Below are 20,233 nucleotides of genomic sequence, written 5' to 3'. Positions count from 1 at the left end.
GAAGGGGAGAGAGAAAGAGAGAAACATTGATTTGCTGTTCCACTTATTTATGCATTCATTGGTTTATTCTTGTATGTGGTCTGATGAGGGATCAAACCTGCCAGCTTAGTGTATAGGGAAGACAAGCGAACCAACTGCGCAACCTGGCCAGGAGCATACCTTTTTTGTTTCGTTTTTCATCACCCCCCTCCACTTCCTGTATCCCATGCTCGCTGTTGCACAAACACGCCCTTTTACATTTCTGTACCTTTGCACAGCAATCTAGCCTTCTGCCTACAATGCTCTCCCCAACGTTTGCCTCTTAGCAAAATGCTACACCTGATAAAATTACCTTCTGGAAACTTTTTTTACTTCTCCAGCACAGGTCTTTCCAAGAGCTCCTTCTGCATGTTACCAAAACATTTACATATCCTTATCACTCATCTTTCCCATTACTCAGCCTGCTTCTTGAAGGCAGGAACCCTGTCCTGGACATCCTTTTATGCAACACGTAGAAGATGACTGCTTAAATAACAAAAACTAGTGACAACACAGTTTAGCACTGGGACAGGAAATCTCCAGTCTGGCTTCTGACTTGATTTATTTCTTCTGCAATAAAATTAATGTTATCTTGCTAATGAATATAACACCCAGAATAATTTCCCTAGGGTAGGCTATTGTCACTGTTCTATTAATGTGCCCCCAACAGGACACATGACAGAACCAGCACCACTCCTGCTGACACTCCTGCCAAGATGTGCAACCTGAGTCTGAGCATGAGGACCCACCAGACCCCAAAGTGAAGGATGCTCTACAGATAGCTAGCCTTCACCTTTCAAGTTTTGATTTATAAACATCCAAGACTAAGGAACTTTTCTAGGTTTATGAGACGAAAGAGACATGAAAATTAATAAAATGCACAAATCTGAACTGGATCTCTTCGCTATAGAATAAGTCATTGTTGGGACAACTAGTGCAACTGAATGGACTCTGAGGGTGACCAGAAGCACACGTTAACTTTTTTATGGTTTCACTGTACTTACGCAGAACAGCTTTCTAAGAAACACATAGTAAAGTGCTTATGGTAACAGGTCATCCAGTCAGCAACTATTCTCATATAGTTCAGAAAAAAGTTCTTCGAACTAAAGTCCAACTTTTCTGTATGCTGAAAATTATTTTAAATTAAAAAAAATTGTATATGTAACCACCAAACAACATGGCATATTGCTAAATTAAGAAGCTCTTATCTTCAAATGGCCCTAAGATACAGTGGTCCCTTGTCAATCACGGGGGTTAGATTCCAGACCCTCTACAATAGGCGAAAATCCGTGAAGAAGCGACCTTATATTTATTTTACTATTTGAATATATTTTAAGGCTTTATAAACCCTTCCCATACCCTTATAAATCACACTGCCATTATCCTTTCCCACACTTATTTTGCTTATTTTACCATAAAAATAATTAAAATAATAAATATATAAAAATACCTATATACCGCAAAATCCTGCAATATAGCGAAAAATCTGTGATACAAAATTAGATATATACAATTAAAAAATCCACGGTACAGTGAGACCACGATATGGAGAGGGACGACGGAAAAGCCTTATAACAAAAAGCAGTCCCCCCATATACATTTTAATGAGAATTTTTTATTTTAGGAAACTATGGAGGAATATATGATATAAGAGGGACAGACTTAATCAGATTTTTGTCCCATTTCTCTGGTAATTTAATTCTAGAAAATAATTTGACAATTTTTCACTTTGAGATCAGTCAAAATAAGAAAGCCATAAAAAAAAAATGCCATACAACTTTAAAACACTGTGTATAAGCCCTGGCTGGTTGGCTCAGTAGTAGAGCATTGGCCCAGCGTGTGGAAGTCCCAGGTTTGATTCCCGGCCAGGGCACACAGGAGAAGCGCCCATCTGCTTCTCCACCCTTCCATCTCTCCTTCCTCTCTATCTCTCTCTTCCCCTCCCACATCCAAGGCTCCACTGGAGCAAAGTTGGCCTGGGCACTGAGGATGGCTCCATGGCCTCTGCCTCAGGCACTAGAATGGCTTCGGCTAAAACAGAGCAACGCCCCAGATGGGCAGAGCATTGCCCCTTGGTGGGCGTGCCAGGCGATCCCGATTGGGTGCATGCAGGAGTCTGTCTGCCTCCTCGCTTCTCACTTCAGAAAAATACAAAGCAAAACAAAATAAAACACTGTGTATAAATAACCTGTAGATAAAACAGCATTTGTAATTAGTTCACTCAGACCAGCCACACTGTTCTGCGCCCTGTGCCCTCCCTGCTTTCCCCAGCATTGCCCTGTACCTGCACAACTTACCCCCATCACGTCCAACACTCCTCAGCAGCCACACTCCTCAGCAGCTACACTCCTCTTCCTCCTTTGTTCCGCTCATCCCTTGTTCCATGTTCTCTCTCATTTCCAAACACTCCCCATCTTCAATCCCTAATCTAAATGCCAAATTCTCCCTCATCACTCTGGCTGAAAGTCTTTCTTCTATTTTACACTACATACACTTGTACACTGATAGCAAAAGACACTAGAGCTCATTTCTTTAAATCTTATCATAACACAAACTTCACACTGGGATGCTGAACAGTGAGTGTGCTGTTAAGTATTCATCTAATTGACAAAATAAACTGAGAGTTGTAGCACAAAATAAAATGTTTTCTTAGGTTTAAAATAACACATAAAGAGGGTTCCCTTTTCTCCACATCCTCGCCAGCACTTATTCTGTGTTGTTTTGTTGATGAGCGCCATTCTGACTGGTGTGAGGTGATATCTCATTGTGGTTTTAATTTGCATTTCTCTAATGATTAGTGATGTTGAACATTTTTTCATATGCCTATTGGCCATCTGTATGTCCTCTTTGGAAAAATGTCTATTCATTTCTTTTGCCCATTTTTGGATTGGATTGTTTATCTTCCTGGTGTTGAGATTTACAAGTTCTTTATAAATTTTTGTTATTAACCCCTTATCAGATGTATTGTCAAATATGTCCTCCCATTGTGTAGTTTGTCTTTTTATTCTGTTCTTATCGTCTTTAGCTGTACAAAAGCTTTATAGTTTGATATAGTCCCCTTTGTTTATCCTGTCTTTTTATTTCACTTGCCCATGGAGATAAATCAGCAAATATATTGCTGTGAGAGATGTCGGAGAGCTTACTGCCTATGTTTTCTTCTAAGATGCTTATGGTTTCACAGCTTACATTTAAGTCTTTTATCCATTTTGAATTTATTTTTGTGAATGCAGCCACTGTGTAAAACAGTATGGAGATTCCTCAAAAAATTAAAAATTGCACTGCCTTTTGACCCAGCTATCCTACTTTTAGGAATATACCCTAAGAAAACCATAGAACTGTTCCAAAAGGAAAAATGCAACCCCATGTTTATGGTAGCATTGTTCACAATAGCGAAGATCTGGAACAGCCCAAGTGTCCGTCAGTGGACGAGTGGATCAAAAAGCTTTAGTACAGCCTGACCAGGCGGTGGCGCAGTGGATAGAGCGTCAGACTGGGATGCCGAGGAGCCAGGTTCGAGACCCCGAAGTCACCAGCTGGAGCGTGGGCTCATCTGGTTTGAGCAAAAGCTCACCAGCTTGGACCTAAGGTCGCTGGCTCAAGCAAGGGGTTACTCGGTCTGCTGAAGTCCCGCGATCAAGGCACATATGAGAAAGCAGTCAATGAACAACTAAGGTGTCGCAATGCGCAACAAAAAACTAATGATTGATGCTTCTCATCTCTCTCCGTTCCTGTCTGTCTGTCCCTGTCTATCCCTCTCTCTGACTCTCTCTCTCTGTAAAAAAAAAAAAAAAAAAAAAAAAAAAAAAAAAGCTTTGGTACATATATACTATGGAATACTACTCAGCCATAAGAAATGATGACATCGGATCATTTACAATAACATGGATGGACCTTGATAACGTTATACGGAGTGAAATAAGTAAATCAGAAAAAACTAAGAACTATATGAATCCATACATAGATGGGACATAAAAATGAGACTCAGAGACATGGACAAGAATGTGATGGTAACGGGGGGGGGGGGGGTGGCGAGGAAGGAGAGAGAGGGGGTGGCGGGAGGGGAGGGGCACAAAGAAAACCAGATAGAAGGTGACAGAAGACAATTTGACTTTGGGTGAGGGGTTAAACTGTTAAATTCTTTCTAGCCAGAGGTTAAAGGAGGAACTATTCAATGACAGGGGGCGAGAGCTCAGGGGAAAACGAAGGGAGACAGGGGAAATCGAAGGCCCAGATGTGGTGACAGGAAGCTCAGGTCACTCCTGCTGGTGCCGGTGCCAATGCCAGTACCAATACCGTCTTGCAAGGTTCCAAGGTCTCCACTGTGCTTTCAATGGGTGGAATAGACCACGTTTGTAAAGACAGCTGTATTTTGTTCTCCTGGTCATGTTGGGTTGTTAAACAAACAAGATGCTTAGAAAAACAAACCTTTCTTTTTTCTCGTACTGATTTTTAACAACAAGTAGGTATGAAAGTGCAAGAAGACTTTGTTTTAGGAATACGGTAATCCTGAGCTGATCAAGATCTTTAGCAGTTCAGCTAAGGCAAGGAGGCCTGGACCTTAGCTCACCTGTTAAACAAGTAAAATAAGGTGAAGCACAACTTCTGAAGTTACTGCCGCAGCACCTCAGGGATAAATACTAGCTAACCACCTCAATAACAACTTTAAAAGGAAAAACTCTTCTTCCCATGTCACAGTCAACAATAACTTTCTGTCATGCTTTTAATCTTTTCTTAGTTTTCAATGTAATGCAAACATGCATTTCCTGAGAACACAGAGCTATCTTATATATCAAACCTACGATTACCGCTATAGTTTAAAACCATTCCCTCACATCATTAGAATTGATCTGAAGGTCCTCTGATTCTATTCCTGGTGAATATGAGTAAGGTCACAGAATGGAATTTAAAACAAAATAAAATGTGCTATAAACATTTATCCTCATAAAAATTCTTATGGATAAAATTACATGTCTGGGATTTACTTCAAAATAAATAAGGTCAGGGACAGAGTGGATAGGGACACAGAGAAAAACAGTTTCCACAGGCTGATAATCGTCAAGACTGGGTGAGAGGTTCATGGCATCAGTGGTGCCATTCTCTCTTCTCTGATCTATTGTTGAGACTTCCCAAAATAAATGATAGTACATTTATTCTGACAACTTCTTTGGCACACTGGATAAATTCAAAGAGGAGAGAAGACCAGAGAACTCAGTCCAGTCACTGAGAGCAGAGGCGATTGGAACCCAAGTGACCAGAGAAGCATGTCCCTCCAATCACCCTAGACCAGAGGTAGACTAGGCAAAAGTGCAATGCACATGTGGATCCCTATAACTAGAGGGAGCAATAAGTCCCACAGCCTCAGCATAGCTGCTTGCCTGCTCTTCCCAAGGCTATCATACTGTCTTCATTTAATAAGTACATGATAAGCTGGGGAAGGAGAAGACTTGGCAATTCCAGAACGGAGGCCACAGAAAGGATAACTATTGCTGTATTGTCAGAAATGTTTCCCTTACATTCATCCTAAGTAATTTTAATACCTTACTATGTAGAAATTATCTTTGGAAAATAATAAGCTCACCTTTGCTTATCACAGAAGAGGTTAAGAAATACTTTAAAACAACCTAAAGCCACGAGGTGGTGAAATAACTACAACTTAATTCCGATAACTCATTCATTATTTTAGCTTGGTGCATGAAGTTCTGTTAACAAACTAATGACAGAAGGCAGGCCCAACCGATGTTTCCTATTTAAGCTACAAGAAAGTAATGAAAACAGAAGCCATACCAGTCAATAACTTATTACTGGGTTCAGTGCACTGACACCTGCACTGCACTTACCACACACTACTTTATATCACTGGGTATTTTTTTTTCTCCTGTATTAGGCTTTAGACAAAAAATGTGTCATGTATTTATTCGCATCCTCCAAAATCTAGCTCAATTCACCTCACAAACTAAAGTGTTTACATACATTGATTTCCATCATAAAATATTTCAGATAAGTGATTATTTCTTAATACTAAATAAGCAAGAGCTTCTGAAAAATACATAAGAGGCCCTGGCTGGTTTGCTCAGTGGTAGAACATCAGCCCAGTATGTGAACGTCCTGGGTTTGATTCCTGGTCAGGGCACACAGGAGAAGCACCCATCTGCTTTTCCACCTCTCCCCCTCTCATTTCTTTCTCCCTCTCTTTCTTCCCCTCCTGCAGCCAAGTTTATTGCAGTGAGTTGGCCTCAGGCACTGAGGATGGCTCCATGGCCTCTCAGGCACTAAGAAGAGCTCGTTGCTGAGCAATGGAGCAATGGCCCAGATGGGCACAGCATCGCCCCCTAGTGGGCTTTCTGGGTGGATCCAGGTTGGGGCACATGCAGATGTTTGTCTCTGGCTCCCCTCCTCTCACTGAATTAAAAAAAAAAAAAAAAAGAAAGAAAAGAAAAAAAATATAAGAATAGCTATCATGACTTCTCATACTAGACAATGTTACTTTAGAAGATTAATCAAGATTTTTTCATAGTCATAATCAAACAATTATTTCATACTTGAAAAAGTAAAATTCTTTAATAGGTAATAAATAACCAATATAAACTTAAAAAAAACTACTGTACAAAAGTATAATTTTTAAAAGTGGAACAATTACAATTTTATTTTTCCATAGTGACAGTGTTAGCATTATAAACAAATTTTACTAAAATGATTACCAGTAAGGTATCTACTTCTAAAAATAACATGACGCCTGACCTGTGGTGGCGCAGTGGATAAAGCGTTGACCTGGAATGCTGAGGTTGTCGGTTCAAAACCCTGGGCTTGCCCGGTCAAGGTACATATGGGAGTTGAAGCTTCCTGCTCCTCCCCCCTTCTCTCTCTCTCTCTCAATCTCTCTCTCTCTCCTCTAAAATGAATAAATAAATAAAAATAATTTAAAAAAAAAGTTTAAAAAAAATAAATAAAAATAACATGACATTTCACACTTAATAATAGAAATAGGTTTAAGATAACTTGCTTTATAAATTTTATTAAAAACATGAACAGCCTGAATAGGCGGTGGCATAGTGGATAGAGTGTTGGTCTGGGACGGTGATGACCCGGTTTGAAACCCTGAGGTTGCCAGCTTGAGCATGAGCTCATCTGGCTTGAGTGTGGGGTTTGCTGGCTTGAGTCCAAAGGTCACTGGCTTGAGCCCAAGGTCACTGGCTTGAGCAAGGGGTCACTGGCTCGGCTGGAGCCCTCCCCCCCCCCCCCCCGTCAAGGCACATATGAGAAAGCAATCAATGAACTAAGGTGCTGCAACTATGAGTTGATGCTTCTCATCTCTCTCCCTTCCTATCTGTCCCTGTCTGTCTGTCTCTCACTAAAAACAAAAACAAAACAAACAAAAAACACAGTTTAAAAAGAAAATAGAAGCCATAGAGAGGATCTACTTACAGACAACAGAAAATGCTAAGAGAATAAATATACCAGTTGTTCTCTATCAAAACTGAACATACTAGTTGCTGTCTCTCACATTATTAGACAGCAACTAATTCAGCATTATTCAGCATTGTTAGTATTACACTCTCCTTTCTCAAATTAGAATTTAACGCAAATAATGAAGCACAACTTCAGACTATAGAAATTCAGGTGAAAACATAATCATATACCTATTTCCTGATTTTCATGAGCTGTGGCTCTAAAACAGAGACTTATAAAGCATAGAATATTGTCATGTGGTGATCACATCTGCATTGCTAAGAAATAAAATTAACTCACTACCTAAACCATAAAGGTAATTTAAAAGTCACCTGTTTTTACCCTAAATGGTATTTTTTTTTAATTTTTATTTTTTTTATTTTTAATTTTTTTATAGGGACAGAGAGAGAGTCAGATAGAGGGATAGACAGGGACAGACAGACAGGAATGAAGAGAGATGAGAAGCATCAATCATCAGTTTTACGTTGCGACACCATAGTTGTTCATTGATTGCTTTCTCATATGTGCCATGACCGCGGGCCTTCAGCAGACTGAGTAAAGCCCCCCCCCCCCCCCCCCGAGCCAGCGACCTTGGGTCCAAGCTGGTGAGTTTTTTGCTCAAACCAGATGAGCCCACGCTCAACCTCGGGGTCTCGAACCTGGGTCCTTGTGCATCCCAGTCCGACGCTCTATCCACTGCGCCACCGCCTGGTCAGGCCCTAAATGGTATTTTGAGAATGAAACTGAAATGTAAATTTCTCTAACTTCTGAAGCATTATGGTAATTCACACTAAATAATAGGCTACCCCAGAAAGAGCCAGCTAACCAATGTCAACACTCTGCTGTGGCTCAGACCTTCCAGATGGGGACAGATTGTCTTTCCTCAGCTAATGTGAAGACTACACTAAAGAAAGTCAGAATGTGGAAACAAGATTATAAACAAGCTTAATCTTCCTAGAATCACAATTTGCCTGTGGTTGCACAAATGGCAGTCTGTGGTCAGCTGATTTGCATGCAGAAAGCACTGGGTGGAGAATCAGAGAGCCCCGGGGCAGAGGAGCTGAGAGGCATGCAGGGTAACCACTCATCTTCAGAAGGGAAGACTGGAGGTTGGACGATTCATCCCAGACTACCAAGCTAGCAGCAGGAGACCTGTTCTCCATTCCATCACACACAAGGAAAAGGTTTTTGTTGTGAAATTAAATAATTAAAATTCCAGCTAAAAGACATTAAGCTACCCAAATTCATATTCTACTTAAACTACACACTTTAATCTTGGTGACAACCCAAAATAAAAAACAACCTTTCACGCCTGACCAGGCGATGGTGCAGTGGATACAGCGTCGGAGGACTGGGATGTGGAGGATTCAGGTTCAAGATCCGGAGGTCGCCAGCTTGAGCACAGGCTCATCTGGCTTGAGAAAAAAAAAAAAGCTCACCACCTTGGACCCAAGGTCGCTGGCTCGAGCAAGGGGTTATTCGGTCTGCTAAAGGCCCGCGGTCAAGGCACACAGAAGAAAGCAATCAGTGAACAACTAAGGTGTCACAATGAAAAACTGATAATTGATGCTTCTCATCTCTCTCCGTTCCTGTCTGTCTGTCCCTATCTATCCCTCTCTCTGACTCTCTCTCTGTCCCTGTAAAAACAAAACAAAACCTTTCACTCATGTATGCAACAAGTATTTGCTGACTGTCTACCATGTACCAGGACCTAGCAATAAAAAGTCAGTATCCCAATACCTTATGTCAGGAAAACAGGCATTACACAATCACACAAATGCAGAATTATACATTATGGTAAGTACCAGGAAGGACTTCCAATAAACAGCAACACCTAATTTAAAATTTCTGCAGAAGTGACCTTTAAACTGAAACCCGAAGAATTAACAGGAAGTTAGCCAAATGAAAAGTGGAGGTAAGAATGTTCCAGGCAACATACACATACCCCAGCAATTCCATTCTTAAGAACAGAAATGTGTGCATATGCTCACCAACAGACAGGTATAAGGATGCTCACATTGGTGTCATTCATAACAGAAAAAATTGGAAATGAAACAAATGTCAACAGGACAGACAATGGAATACTCATACAATGGCACACTACACAGCAATAAAAATGAATTAACCACTGTCATATGCTACAACAGGGGTGATCTCCCATGTATAAATCTAAGTGAAAGAAACCAGACACAACAGAATACACAGGGAATGATTCCATTTCTGTTAGGTTGAAAACCAGTAATCAATGAAGTGAGAAGTCAGAACAGTGATTATCTTTGTGGATCATGGTGGAGATAACTGAGAAGGAACACGAGGGAATCTCCTTGAGAATCAGCAATAATGTTCTATTTCATGGGTATGTTCACTGTAACACTTCATCAAGTTGAACATCATGTACTTTTCAATAAGTTTATTTTAAAAAATAAAATATTTAGCAGAAGGAAGAGCATGTGTAAAGACCCTGAGATCAGACAGAACTTGGACGTTCAGAACCAGAAGAAGGTCAGTGTGGCTGTAACACAGAAACAAGAAGCACTGGGTCTAAGTTCAGTGGCCAACCATAGAAGGGGATTAAGCAAGGGAATAACATGATCTAAATTGTGTTTTCAAAAAAAGATGGGATGGGAGCAGGGAGATCAGCTAAGGCGGCAATTATAATGGTTCATGAAAGCAACCACACAGATTGACTGACTGGGATAGAACCAGCTAAAACAGTAAATGAAATCAGGAGGTTGAGTCAACTGGACTTGGTGAGGGAGTGAATGGGGTGAGAAGAGGTGTGGAGAATGATTCAGTTCTGGTTTAGGTGTATGGAGTGAGACCCAGTGAGATAAACAGGAGAGAAGGAAGAGCAAGTTTGAAAATGCAATGGTCAATGTCACTGGCAGCCCAGTATCTATTCCAACCCTTCCTTCTTGTGTAATTGCCACATAGGTTGGGGTGTAATGGGAACCCAGACAGTAACAGTAATCCGACCTTCTCTTCTCAGTCACCTGCCCAGTCCAAGCAGCACATTCTAGCCCTAGAGCCACAGCAGCGGGATCATGAATGGACACAAAATGCAATCTGATCCACTGCAAAGGGCAGTGCCTTTTCAGGATGGGGGGAGCAGTAAGTATCAACTCATTGCTCCTTGTACCCGGCAAGCCCAGGGTTTTGAACTGGCCACCTCAGCATTCCAGGTCGACGCTTTATCCACTGCGCCACCACAGGTCAGGCAGCAAATAATTTTAAAAGTATTATTTTGCTTTCAATTTTTTTCTTTTCACTGACTTTGTTATCTCAAAATAATCCAGGAATTTATAGAGTACATAAATTCTTTCAACTGGAACTGAAAACTAATTAAAAAGAGTCCAATTGAACAAGAAGAGTTAATGCTCTCCAATTGCCCAATTTACTCTCAGTAATTTGACTAGTTTAGTAGCTATGAAATGCACTCCAAGGTGAACACTGTGCTTATCTTATATAACATTAAAGAGGAACAACAATGGCTTATACTTGCAAAATCTATTTTAGTAGAAAAGAATAAACCACAAATTCTTATTTAAATAAAAACTCAAGCAAATTTAAATTTTCTTGTTACCAGTAAAAAAATAAAATACAAATTTCAAAAGTTCTCCCTCCTTTTGGCACTCTAATTGCCAGGCTAACCCCAATTTCACTAATCAATTCCACTCTATGCAAATTAGGCAACAAAACTTCACTGACTCAGATTCACTAGCATAGAATTTTTGAAAATGCTGGCATGAGATACAAAGAAAAGCAATAGTATTTAAACTGTTTCCCATTATAATTGGCTCATATTTTTTCAGCTTTTGAATATCTGAGAAAGTCTTTACATCATCTTTGTTTCTTTGTTTGTGGCTGGGCATAGAAACCTATGTGGACAGTTTTTATTTTAATTTATTTACTTTAGAGAGAGAGAAAGAGAGAGCAATAGAGAGACTGGAACATCAATCTGTTCCTGTATGTGCCCTGACTGGGGATCAAACTGGCAACCTCTGCACTCTGGGATGATGCTCTAATCAACCGAGCTGTCTGGCCATGGCGAGTTTGATCCCCCCCCCCCCCCCTTTCTTTCAGTATTTTAAGGATGTTGTTCTGTGTCCCCTGGCTTGGACTGTTTCTGAAGAAAAGTCTACATCACTTGTACCTTCTTTGTTCTGTACACATCTTTTTATTCTCAGGCTGGTTTTTTTGTTTAGTTTGGTGTTGTGTGTGTGTGTGTGTGTGTGTAAGAGAGAGAGAGACAGAGAGAAAGAAACAGAGACAGGAAGGGAGAAAGAGATGACAAGCATCAACTTGTACTTGCGGCACTTTAGTTGTTGTTCATTGATTGATTGCTTCTCATACATGCCTTGATGGGAGGGGCTGGGGGCTCCAGCGAAGCCAGTGACTCCTTGCTCAAGCCAGCGACCATGGGATCATGTTGATAATCCATGCTCAAGCCAGCGACCTCAGGGCTCTGAACCTGGACCTCAGGGTTCCGAACCTGGACCTGAGGCTGAGCCTCCCAGGCTGACGCTCTATCCACTGTGTCACTGCCTAGTCAGGCTCTTGGGCTGTTTATAAGACTGTGCTCTGTATCACTGGTTTTAAGCAATTTCATTATGTATCTGGGTGCATGTAGTTTACTTCATGCTTCTTCTGCTTGGTTCTTTCAGCTCCTTGGATCTGTGGATTTACACTCTTCATCAAATTTAAAAAAATTGAGTGTTATTATTTCTTCAATTATTTTTGTTTCATCCCTTTCTTTATATCCCAATTATACATTTATATTGGGCCATGTGAACTTGTCCTGAGCCCATGGACACTCTATTTATTTTAGTCTTTTTACTCTGTGTTTCATTTTGGGCAGTTTCTATTATCTGTCTTCAAATTCACCAATCATTTACTCTGCAGTGTCTAATTTGCTGATTCCCATCGGTGTTTTTTTCATTGCAGATCTACTGTTATCATTTGTACAATTTTAATTGGGTTGTTACACTTTTCCATGTCTCTCCTCAATATGCTTATCTTTTTCTCTACTTCTTGAACATTTGGAGCACATTAAAAGCTGTTTTAATGTCCCTGTGCATTAATTTTAGCGTCTGTTTTTACAGATTGACTTTTCTTCTCATTATGGGATTTATTTTCCTGCTTCTCTGCATGCATGAATTTCTTTGTGAGGAGGACAAACATACTATCACAGTCCAGGTTACGGGAGGACTTAAAACGTGTGCCCTGTTATTATTGATACCAATAAGGAAAAATGAGCCTTAGCAGCAGCAGCTCTGCCCAGAGCTTGCCAATGGCTAGTGTGAGGTCCCGGTCAGTCCACACAGTCTTCTACCTCATTGTGCAGCTAACGAGGCTTCCTCCTCATAGCAAAGGGCTTTTTTTGTGCAGAGAGGAGGAAAGAATCTGATATACTGATTGTTCCTCATTGAAGCCATGACCTAAATCCAATCTCGGCATTTAACTATATTTATTTTCTGATTTAAAAAAAAAAAGAAAGGAGGGACAGGACAACAGAAATTACACTGCACTGATACAAAGACTTTACATTCTAGTCAGAGTCAAAATCCATTCCAAATCAACTAATGGTTCAAAGGAAGTAGCTACATGAAGTCTGACTGAGACACATATGAGCCACATGAGTTGAGTTTTATTATTAGCCTCCATAATGCAGGATAACAATTCTCAAAATTGGAGCCCACATTTGTTAGGTATGCTCTGTCAAGTATGAGTAGGTAAAAGTCTGAAGAAATGGGTTCTCTCCGTCCCCCTGGGACAAAGAAAGAAGGCTCCTGGTTAGATGGAAAAAGCAGCTCCTGTTCCCAGGTAGTGTGTGTATTTTCCTGCTTCTTTGCATACATGATCATTTTTTTATTTCTTTTTTTAATGTTTATTTTATTTATTTTAGAGAGAGAATAAGGGGGGGAGGGAGAGACAGAACCATTGATCTGTTCCTGTATGTGCCCTGACCAGGGATCAAACCGGCAACCTCTGCACTTCAGGATGATGCTCTAACCAACTGAGCTATTCAGCCAGGGCTGCATGATATTTATGTATTTTTTTTTTTAGGTGAGAGAAGGGGAGATAATGAGGCAGACTCCCACATGCACTCTGACCAGGATCCACCCAGCAACCCCATCTGGGGCCAATGTTCAAGTACCAAGCTATTTTTTAGCACCTGAGGCTATTGAGCTCTGGGGTATCTATCCTCAGCACTCACAGCCACACTCCCTCCAACTGGCTGTGGGAGGGGAATAAGGAAAGAAGAGGGGAAGAGGGAGGCAAGAGAAACACATGGTTGTTTCTCCTGAGCGCCCTGACCAGGAATTGAACCCAGGACGTCCATACACCAGGCTGACACTCTATCCACTGAGTGACAAGTGAGGGCCGCATGACAATTTTTAATTGAATGCTAGACAGTCTGACCAGGCGGTGGCACAGTGGATAGAGCGCTGGACTGGGATGAGGAGGACCCAGGTTCGAGACCCTGAGGTCGCCAGCTTGAGCGCGGGCTCATCTGGTTTGAGCAAAAGCTCACCAGCTTGGAACCAAGGTTGCTGGCTCGAGCAAGGGGTTACTTGGTATGCTGAAGGCTGGTGGTCAAGGCACATATGAGAAAGCAATCAATGAACAACTAAGGTGTGCAATGAAAAACTGATGATTGATGCTTCTCATCTCTCTCCATTCCTGTCTGTCTGTCCCTATCTATCCCTCTCTCTGACTCTCTATCTGCCCCTGTAATAAATAAATAAATAAATAAATAAATGAATGAATGAATGAATGAATGCCAGGCTGTGAATTTTACAAAGTTGAATGTTTGATATTCATGTGTGTATGGGTGTGTAGATAGATAATAAATAGAGCTAGATATACATATATAATATTATATATTATATATTCTTAAACTTTATTCTGGGATAAAGTGAAGTTCTTTGGAAACAGTTCTATCCCTCTAGGTCTTGCTTTCAAAATGTCAGGCAGGACCAGGGCAGCATTTGGTTAAGGGCTACTCTGCCCACTAAAGCAGTATAACCTTTTGAGTATTCAACCCAACTTCCCAGTACTACAAGATGGCTCCAACCTGCCTGTTTAGAACATGAACCATTCTAGCTCTGGGTGAGCTCCAGGAATTTTTCTGCCTGATCTTTTCTGGTGGTAGCTCCTCACACCTGGACTGATCAGTATACAGTGGAAGTCTCAAGTGGAACTACACATCTCTGGGCTCTCTATGCAGCCATTTTCTCTCTGGTTGTCAGCCTTGAGAACTGTAGCTGCCTTAGCTTCCCCAATGTCCTTACTGTCTCCTTAACTCTGCGGGACACCAGACTTCCTCTGGGTCCACCTGCCAGCTGCTGCAAAAATCACAGGCTCCCTCATTTATTTCTCTTCTCTCAAGGATCTGTATCTTGTGCTGCCTGTTGTTCAGTGTCTGAGAACTGTTTCATGTAGTATTTTGTTTGTTGTTATTTAGGGTGGGAAGGTAAATTCAGTTACTGTTACACCATCAAGGTCAGAAGCAAACATCCTGTTCTAGTTCTGGGCTAGTTTATATTTCATAGAACAATTTAGAACATCTGATGGACCTTAAATCACATAATAAAAAGTCTCATAACAGGGTTTTACTGTTCAGTGAGAGCAATTTGCCTTCACTTTTTATTTCCTCATAGCAAAGTGTTAAAAAAAATTAAAGCACTTAATAACCATTAGTTGTTCCTGCTTTAATAGGCTAATCCTGCTACCCAGTCCAGAATGGGAGAAGATAATGGATTGCTTTTTTAAGCGTTGATATTTAAGTTGACATTTAAGATATTTCAATTAAATATGAACATTCCAAAAGTATTTACAAAACAAAAATGAATTTTTGCCACCCTAATATGAAGTGATAAAGTCTACATTACATAATTTCTGTGCAGAAAAAGTCAACTATAGATAAAGTCACTTCTCTCAGCTTGAAAATTTTTCTTAAAAAGAGATAGGACACTACAACTTATCTAAAGGGCAATCATAATGACTGGCAGCATTTAGCAATAAGCAACAGCTATGCACATTGCTTGTCACCACCACCTATGACACTTAAGACAAATTCTAGAAGCTGACTTTAACTTGGCCCACCAAAGAAACCCACTCTAAATCAAACCATGTCTCCCCTCTACTGTCTTACCTGTCTGTGGGCAAAACACAGGAAGTTTGGCATTTCCTGCATTAGAACATGCTACCAATTTCACTCTGAACTTTAGTATTCTACTGGCATCCCTTTCTTTCTCCATTCATTCTCCCAACTCCCAAAATAACAACCACCACCCTCACAACACAAATAATAATTACAGTGAAAAAATACTCACTCTTGGCCCCATAATAACAATAGTAGCGTTATAATTCTGGAAACACGGTTATTTTAAATAAAATCTGCAAGCTGAAGTTATCCCATTATCTTTCATAGAAATGCCTATATTGGGTATCTCATGGCACTTTTGGCATAAGCCAAGAAAACTCAGTGATTGCTAATGCTCAACAATGCATATTGCCCAAGATGTCTAATTGTTTAAACTTCACTCCTTAAAGCCAGGGCAACTAGAGCCTGCAGAAATCATAAACTTGGTACATGAAGACTGAGTCCTGCTAGGGTCACTTTTACTATATATTTTCAAGAAAAATACCCGCATACAAGCATGTAGAGACCAACAAAATCCCACAGACTAAGTCCTACAAATATGAAGGGAAGGAAGATATATGAGTAAGCTGGAAAGGGTGGGGGGCGATTCTCATGAAGAAAGAAGACGAGTTGGAACTACTGGAAAGGTAGAGAGAAGCATTCTAGTGGTCTTGGAGAGAGAGGGCACAAAGAACAGCATGATGAAGGCTGGAAAAAGCATGGTGCTTTGGGAAAGCACTGAGGAAACACCAGTTTCCTTAAAGGAAAGCAACACTGGACAAACTGGGGAGGGCTAATTATGGAAAGCCTTGATGAACAGGTTAAGGAGTTTTAACTTAATCTTATTGAAAAATATATACGAGATGTTTTTATAGGAGATTCTTCTGGTAGATTAATATGCAAGATGCACTGAAATCCAACAGGCTAGGATTGTTGAAGACAACAAGGATACCTCAGTATTTTCCAAGCACAGTTCCCTGAAAGAGCAGGCATTTAAAAAATGTAAACTTTTAAAAAATGTACATTCTACAACACAATACACACCTTGGCATCACTCCAGACTGAATGTCAAATTAATTTTATCCGTCAAATGATTTATAAAAAGGTCTGTTAGTTCTTAAATATTATTAAGTATTGCTGCAAAGTTTATAATAGGAAAGCTAATAACATACCTAAGAGATTACACATCCATTTACACTAGCTTTACAGAGCTAGCTTTCCAGAAGGAGGCAATATTCAAACATTTTTTCTCCTGAAAGAATCACTTACATAATCTAAATCTAATGAAAATAAGTAGAATAAATAACTTAAGTATTTTTTGATATTCTTTTTCCTTAAAATAAATGTTAAAGCCAAAATGAATGATTTAGGGACTTTTAAAAATCCTTTTTTGGCCTGACCAGGCGGTGGCGCAGTGGATAGAGTGTTGTACTGGGATGTTGAAGGACCCAGGTTCGAGACCCCGAGGTCACCAGCTTGAGCATGGGCTCATCTGGCTTGAGCAAAAACTCACCAGCTTGGACCCAGTGTCGCTGGCTCCAGCAAGGGGTTACTCAGTCTGCTGAAGGCCCGCAGTCAAGGCACATATGAGAAAGCAATCAATGAACAACTAAGAAGTCGCAACACGCAACGAAAAACTAATGATTGATGCTTCTCATCTGTCTCCATTCCTGTCTGTCTGTCCCTGTCTATCCCTCTGACTCTCTCTCTGTCTCCGTAAAAATAAAAAAAATAAAAAAAAATAAAAAATAAATCATTTTTTGGCATAAAAGAGGGCTGCTGGAGGTTTGGAAGTATGCTTATCCTTAGGTTTCCTGACCTTGGAGTAAAGTATAGCAATAACTCTAATAACTATAGGTTATTGCAGCTTAAAATTTGGATCCCTATCATTTCCAGTAACCAGAATTGAAACACTTAGAATTTAGACACATTAGGAAATCAGATAATATCACCAAAAATAAAAGCAGCTAAAAAAATGTTTCACATTTTCAGCTAAACCAAACAATTTCCCCCATATATTTTTATATATTTATTTTAAGATTTACTGATTTTAGAAAGAGGAGGGGGAGGGTGAGAAGTGGGGTGGGAAAGCAGAAGCATCAGCTCAAAGTAGTTGCTTCTCATTTGTGCCTTGATGGGCAAGCCCGGGATTTCAAACTAGTGACCTCAGCATTCCAGGTCAAGCTTTATCCACTGCGCCACCACAGGTCAGGCTCCCCCATATATGTTTGATTAAGAATTCATCAATATAAGAATTATACTTGTATGAAAAAAACATGCTATGCAAATTAATATTATAGCAAGTTATATTTTGGTCTATTTAAATACAACAAACAATCTGAGTAAGTCCACATTGACTGAGTATAACCCGTATTATTAATACTTGTGTCTTAGAACACACGTAGCCCCTTCCTGCTGTATGTGCTCCTTTGTAGCAAAAACATAATAGAGAACAAGCAGTTATCAGTAGAATGGTTTCAAAAATACAATCACATTTCAAATAACCCTTAACTGGACTTATCTATCAAAATCTTCTATTAAGAAATAAATATAATATTCAAATTAATCTTTTCATTTTTAATTTCATGCATTTGCCCACAAAATAACCCAGCCCTAATCTACTATTTTTGTGTGATGTTGTCTTTTTCTTTAAAACAGACTATCAAAAAACTTTTAAATGATATGAAATCAATCACATATCTCACATGAAATTTAAAAAACTTTATAATTCTCTGACTGAAAACACAAGCTCCTAATTATATGGCACTTCAAAATTATTAGTCTTACAGTTCATTATTATAACTGACCTATAAAAAATTCTTTTCATTACAGGAAAAATGTGAAGCAAGCCATTTTATGGGTACAGGGGATATGACAGAAACTGCAGCAATATTTCTTTGAAAGAAAGATTTATACCCTGGCAAGGTAGCTCAGTTGAGAGCCCTGTCCTGATGCACCAAGGTTGCTGGTTCCATCCCTGGGTCAGGGAACATAAAGAATCAGCCAATGAATGCATGAATAAGTGAAACAACAAATTGATGTTTCTCTGTCTCTCTTCCTCCCCCTCCTTTTTCTCTATAAAAAAAAATTAAATTAAAAAAAATCAACCAATGAATGCATAAATAAGTGAAAAAAAAGGAAGAGCAAGTCGATATTTCTCTCTCCCTTCCTCTCTATCTCTCTAAAATTAATAAAAAGTATTTACAAAAGAGAAAATTTTGCTTTTAGGAAGCAGAAGAACCCACTAGCAAAAACCTGTAACCAAGACCAGCATCGACCCCACCACCCACCACCACCACCCCTCACAAAAACCTGCAGCAGTGGAGGAAAAGAAAACGAAAGTTTCAGACAAAATAAGGTTCGATGGGAAGAAAATAAAAGCATGACCCTTTGGATGCACGAGTGGGAGGAGGTGGGCAGGGTCTCCCCTTAAGAAATGGAGGAATCTGAATTGTCCCCCGCGAAGACCGAGCCCCGGCCGGCCAGCCGGACGCCCGCCGAGAACTTACAAAGCACGGCCACGGCCCCGGACTCGAACATGAGGCAGTCCTCCTTGTGCCGGCTCTCCACGATGAGGCTGAAGGGCGGCGGGTCCAGCTTGTGGTAGACGCGGAATCCTTTGCTGAACGCCATCCTCGCTCTGCAGAGGCGGCCCTGCCGGAACCGAGCAGAGCGGGTGAGGCTCCGAGCCCGAGCGGCCGGCGGCACGCGTCCGGGGGCCCTCCCCGCCGCTGGGCGGGGCAGGGGCAGCGCTCACGGACAGAATGGTTTATTCCACAGGCGAGCGGTCACTTCATTCTGCCAAGAAGGCCCCCGGCCCTCCTGCGGGCAGGGCCGGGTCTCATCCCCGCAGGTGCCGGACGGCGTGGCGCGGCCGCCTAGCGCCGTGTTTACCCGCGCGGACCCGGAGCGGGCTTCGCTGGGAGCGGTCTCTCAGCTCCCTGCCCCCGGGTCCGTCGCTACGAGGAAAGGAGACCAATTCGGAAATTTGAAGGCAAGGACGGCCGTGGGAGGGGAGGCTCAGAGGTCCTTACGGTGGGAGGCGGGCGAGGACTACCCGACCACTTGGGCTTTCCGCGGCGCGGCGACCCGGTCACCAGGCCACGCCGCTGCAGGGTTGCGGGCCGGCGGTCACGACCCGGGACACGGAGCTGACCGGGGATCCTCGGGATCCCGGACAGTCGGCTCACCCCAGGGGACGGAGGAGCCAAGGAGCCGAACAGCCGAGTGCGCCCGCGGCGCCTGGGTCCTCGTCCCGCGGGCGGCTGACAGCTGCTGTCACCACAGCCCCCGCCCGGCGGCGCCGCGCACCCGCTGTCTCTGACCGCCGCCCGCCCGCGCGCCCGCCCTCCGGGCTGCCCGCGTCGCCCTCACCGCTCCCTCCCTGCTGAGACCCTGAACACTGCCTCCGGAAGTGGCCACCCGCACTCCTAGCTGACGGTGGGTCTGACCGCAGTCACTCCCGCCCCCCGCCGGCTTCTCACCTCTTCCTCCGGCTCCTCCTCCTCCTTCTCCCGCTGCAGCTGCCGCCACAGCCGCCGGAAGCGTCACTTCCGCCCCACAGGCCCATCTCTTCCGCATTGCACCGCGGCCGGGGGCGGTTAATCCGCCCCTCGCGGG

The 20,233-nt window shown here is 41.8% G+C and overlaps 1 protein-coding gene across 14 annotated transcripts in view; it reads right to left on the bottom strand.

The window, feature by feature from the left end:
* Nucleotides 1-19,255, bottom strand: part of SYNJ1 (synaptojanin 1) — an 83,398-nt gene extending 64,143 nt beyond the window's left edge. For all 14 annotated transcript variants that reach the window (XM_066370327.1, XM_066370333.1, XM_066370334.1 and 11 more), the window contains exon 1: nucleotides 19,123-19,255. In XM_066370327.1, coding sequence (XP_066226424.1) covers nucleotides 19,123-19,246 — 124 coding nt within the window. In that variant the 5' untranslated portion in view covers nucleotides 19,247-19,255. The remainder of the gene's footprint in view (nucleotides 1-19,122) is intronic.
* Nucleotides 19,256-20,233: the final 978 nt, after the last annotated feature.

Source organism: Saccopteryx leptura, chromosome 2, assembly GCF_036850995.1.
Source record: "Saccopteryx leptura isolate mSacLep1 chromosome 2, mSacLep1_pri_phased_curated, whole genome shotgun sequence".
NCBI lineage: Eukaryota > Metazoa > Chordata > Mammalia > Chiroptera > Emballonuridae > Saccopteryx > Saccopteryx leptura.
Note: the sequence above shows the minus strand (reverse complement) of the source record. Positions and strands in the feature narration are given on the sequence as shown.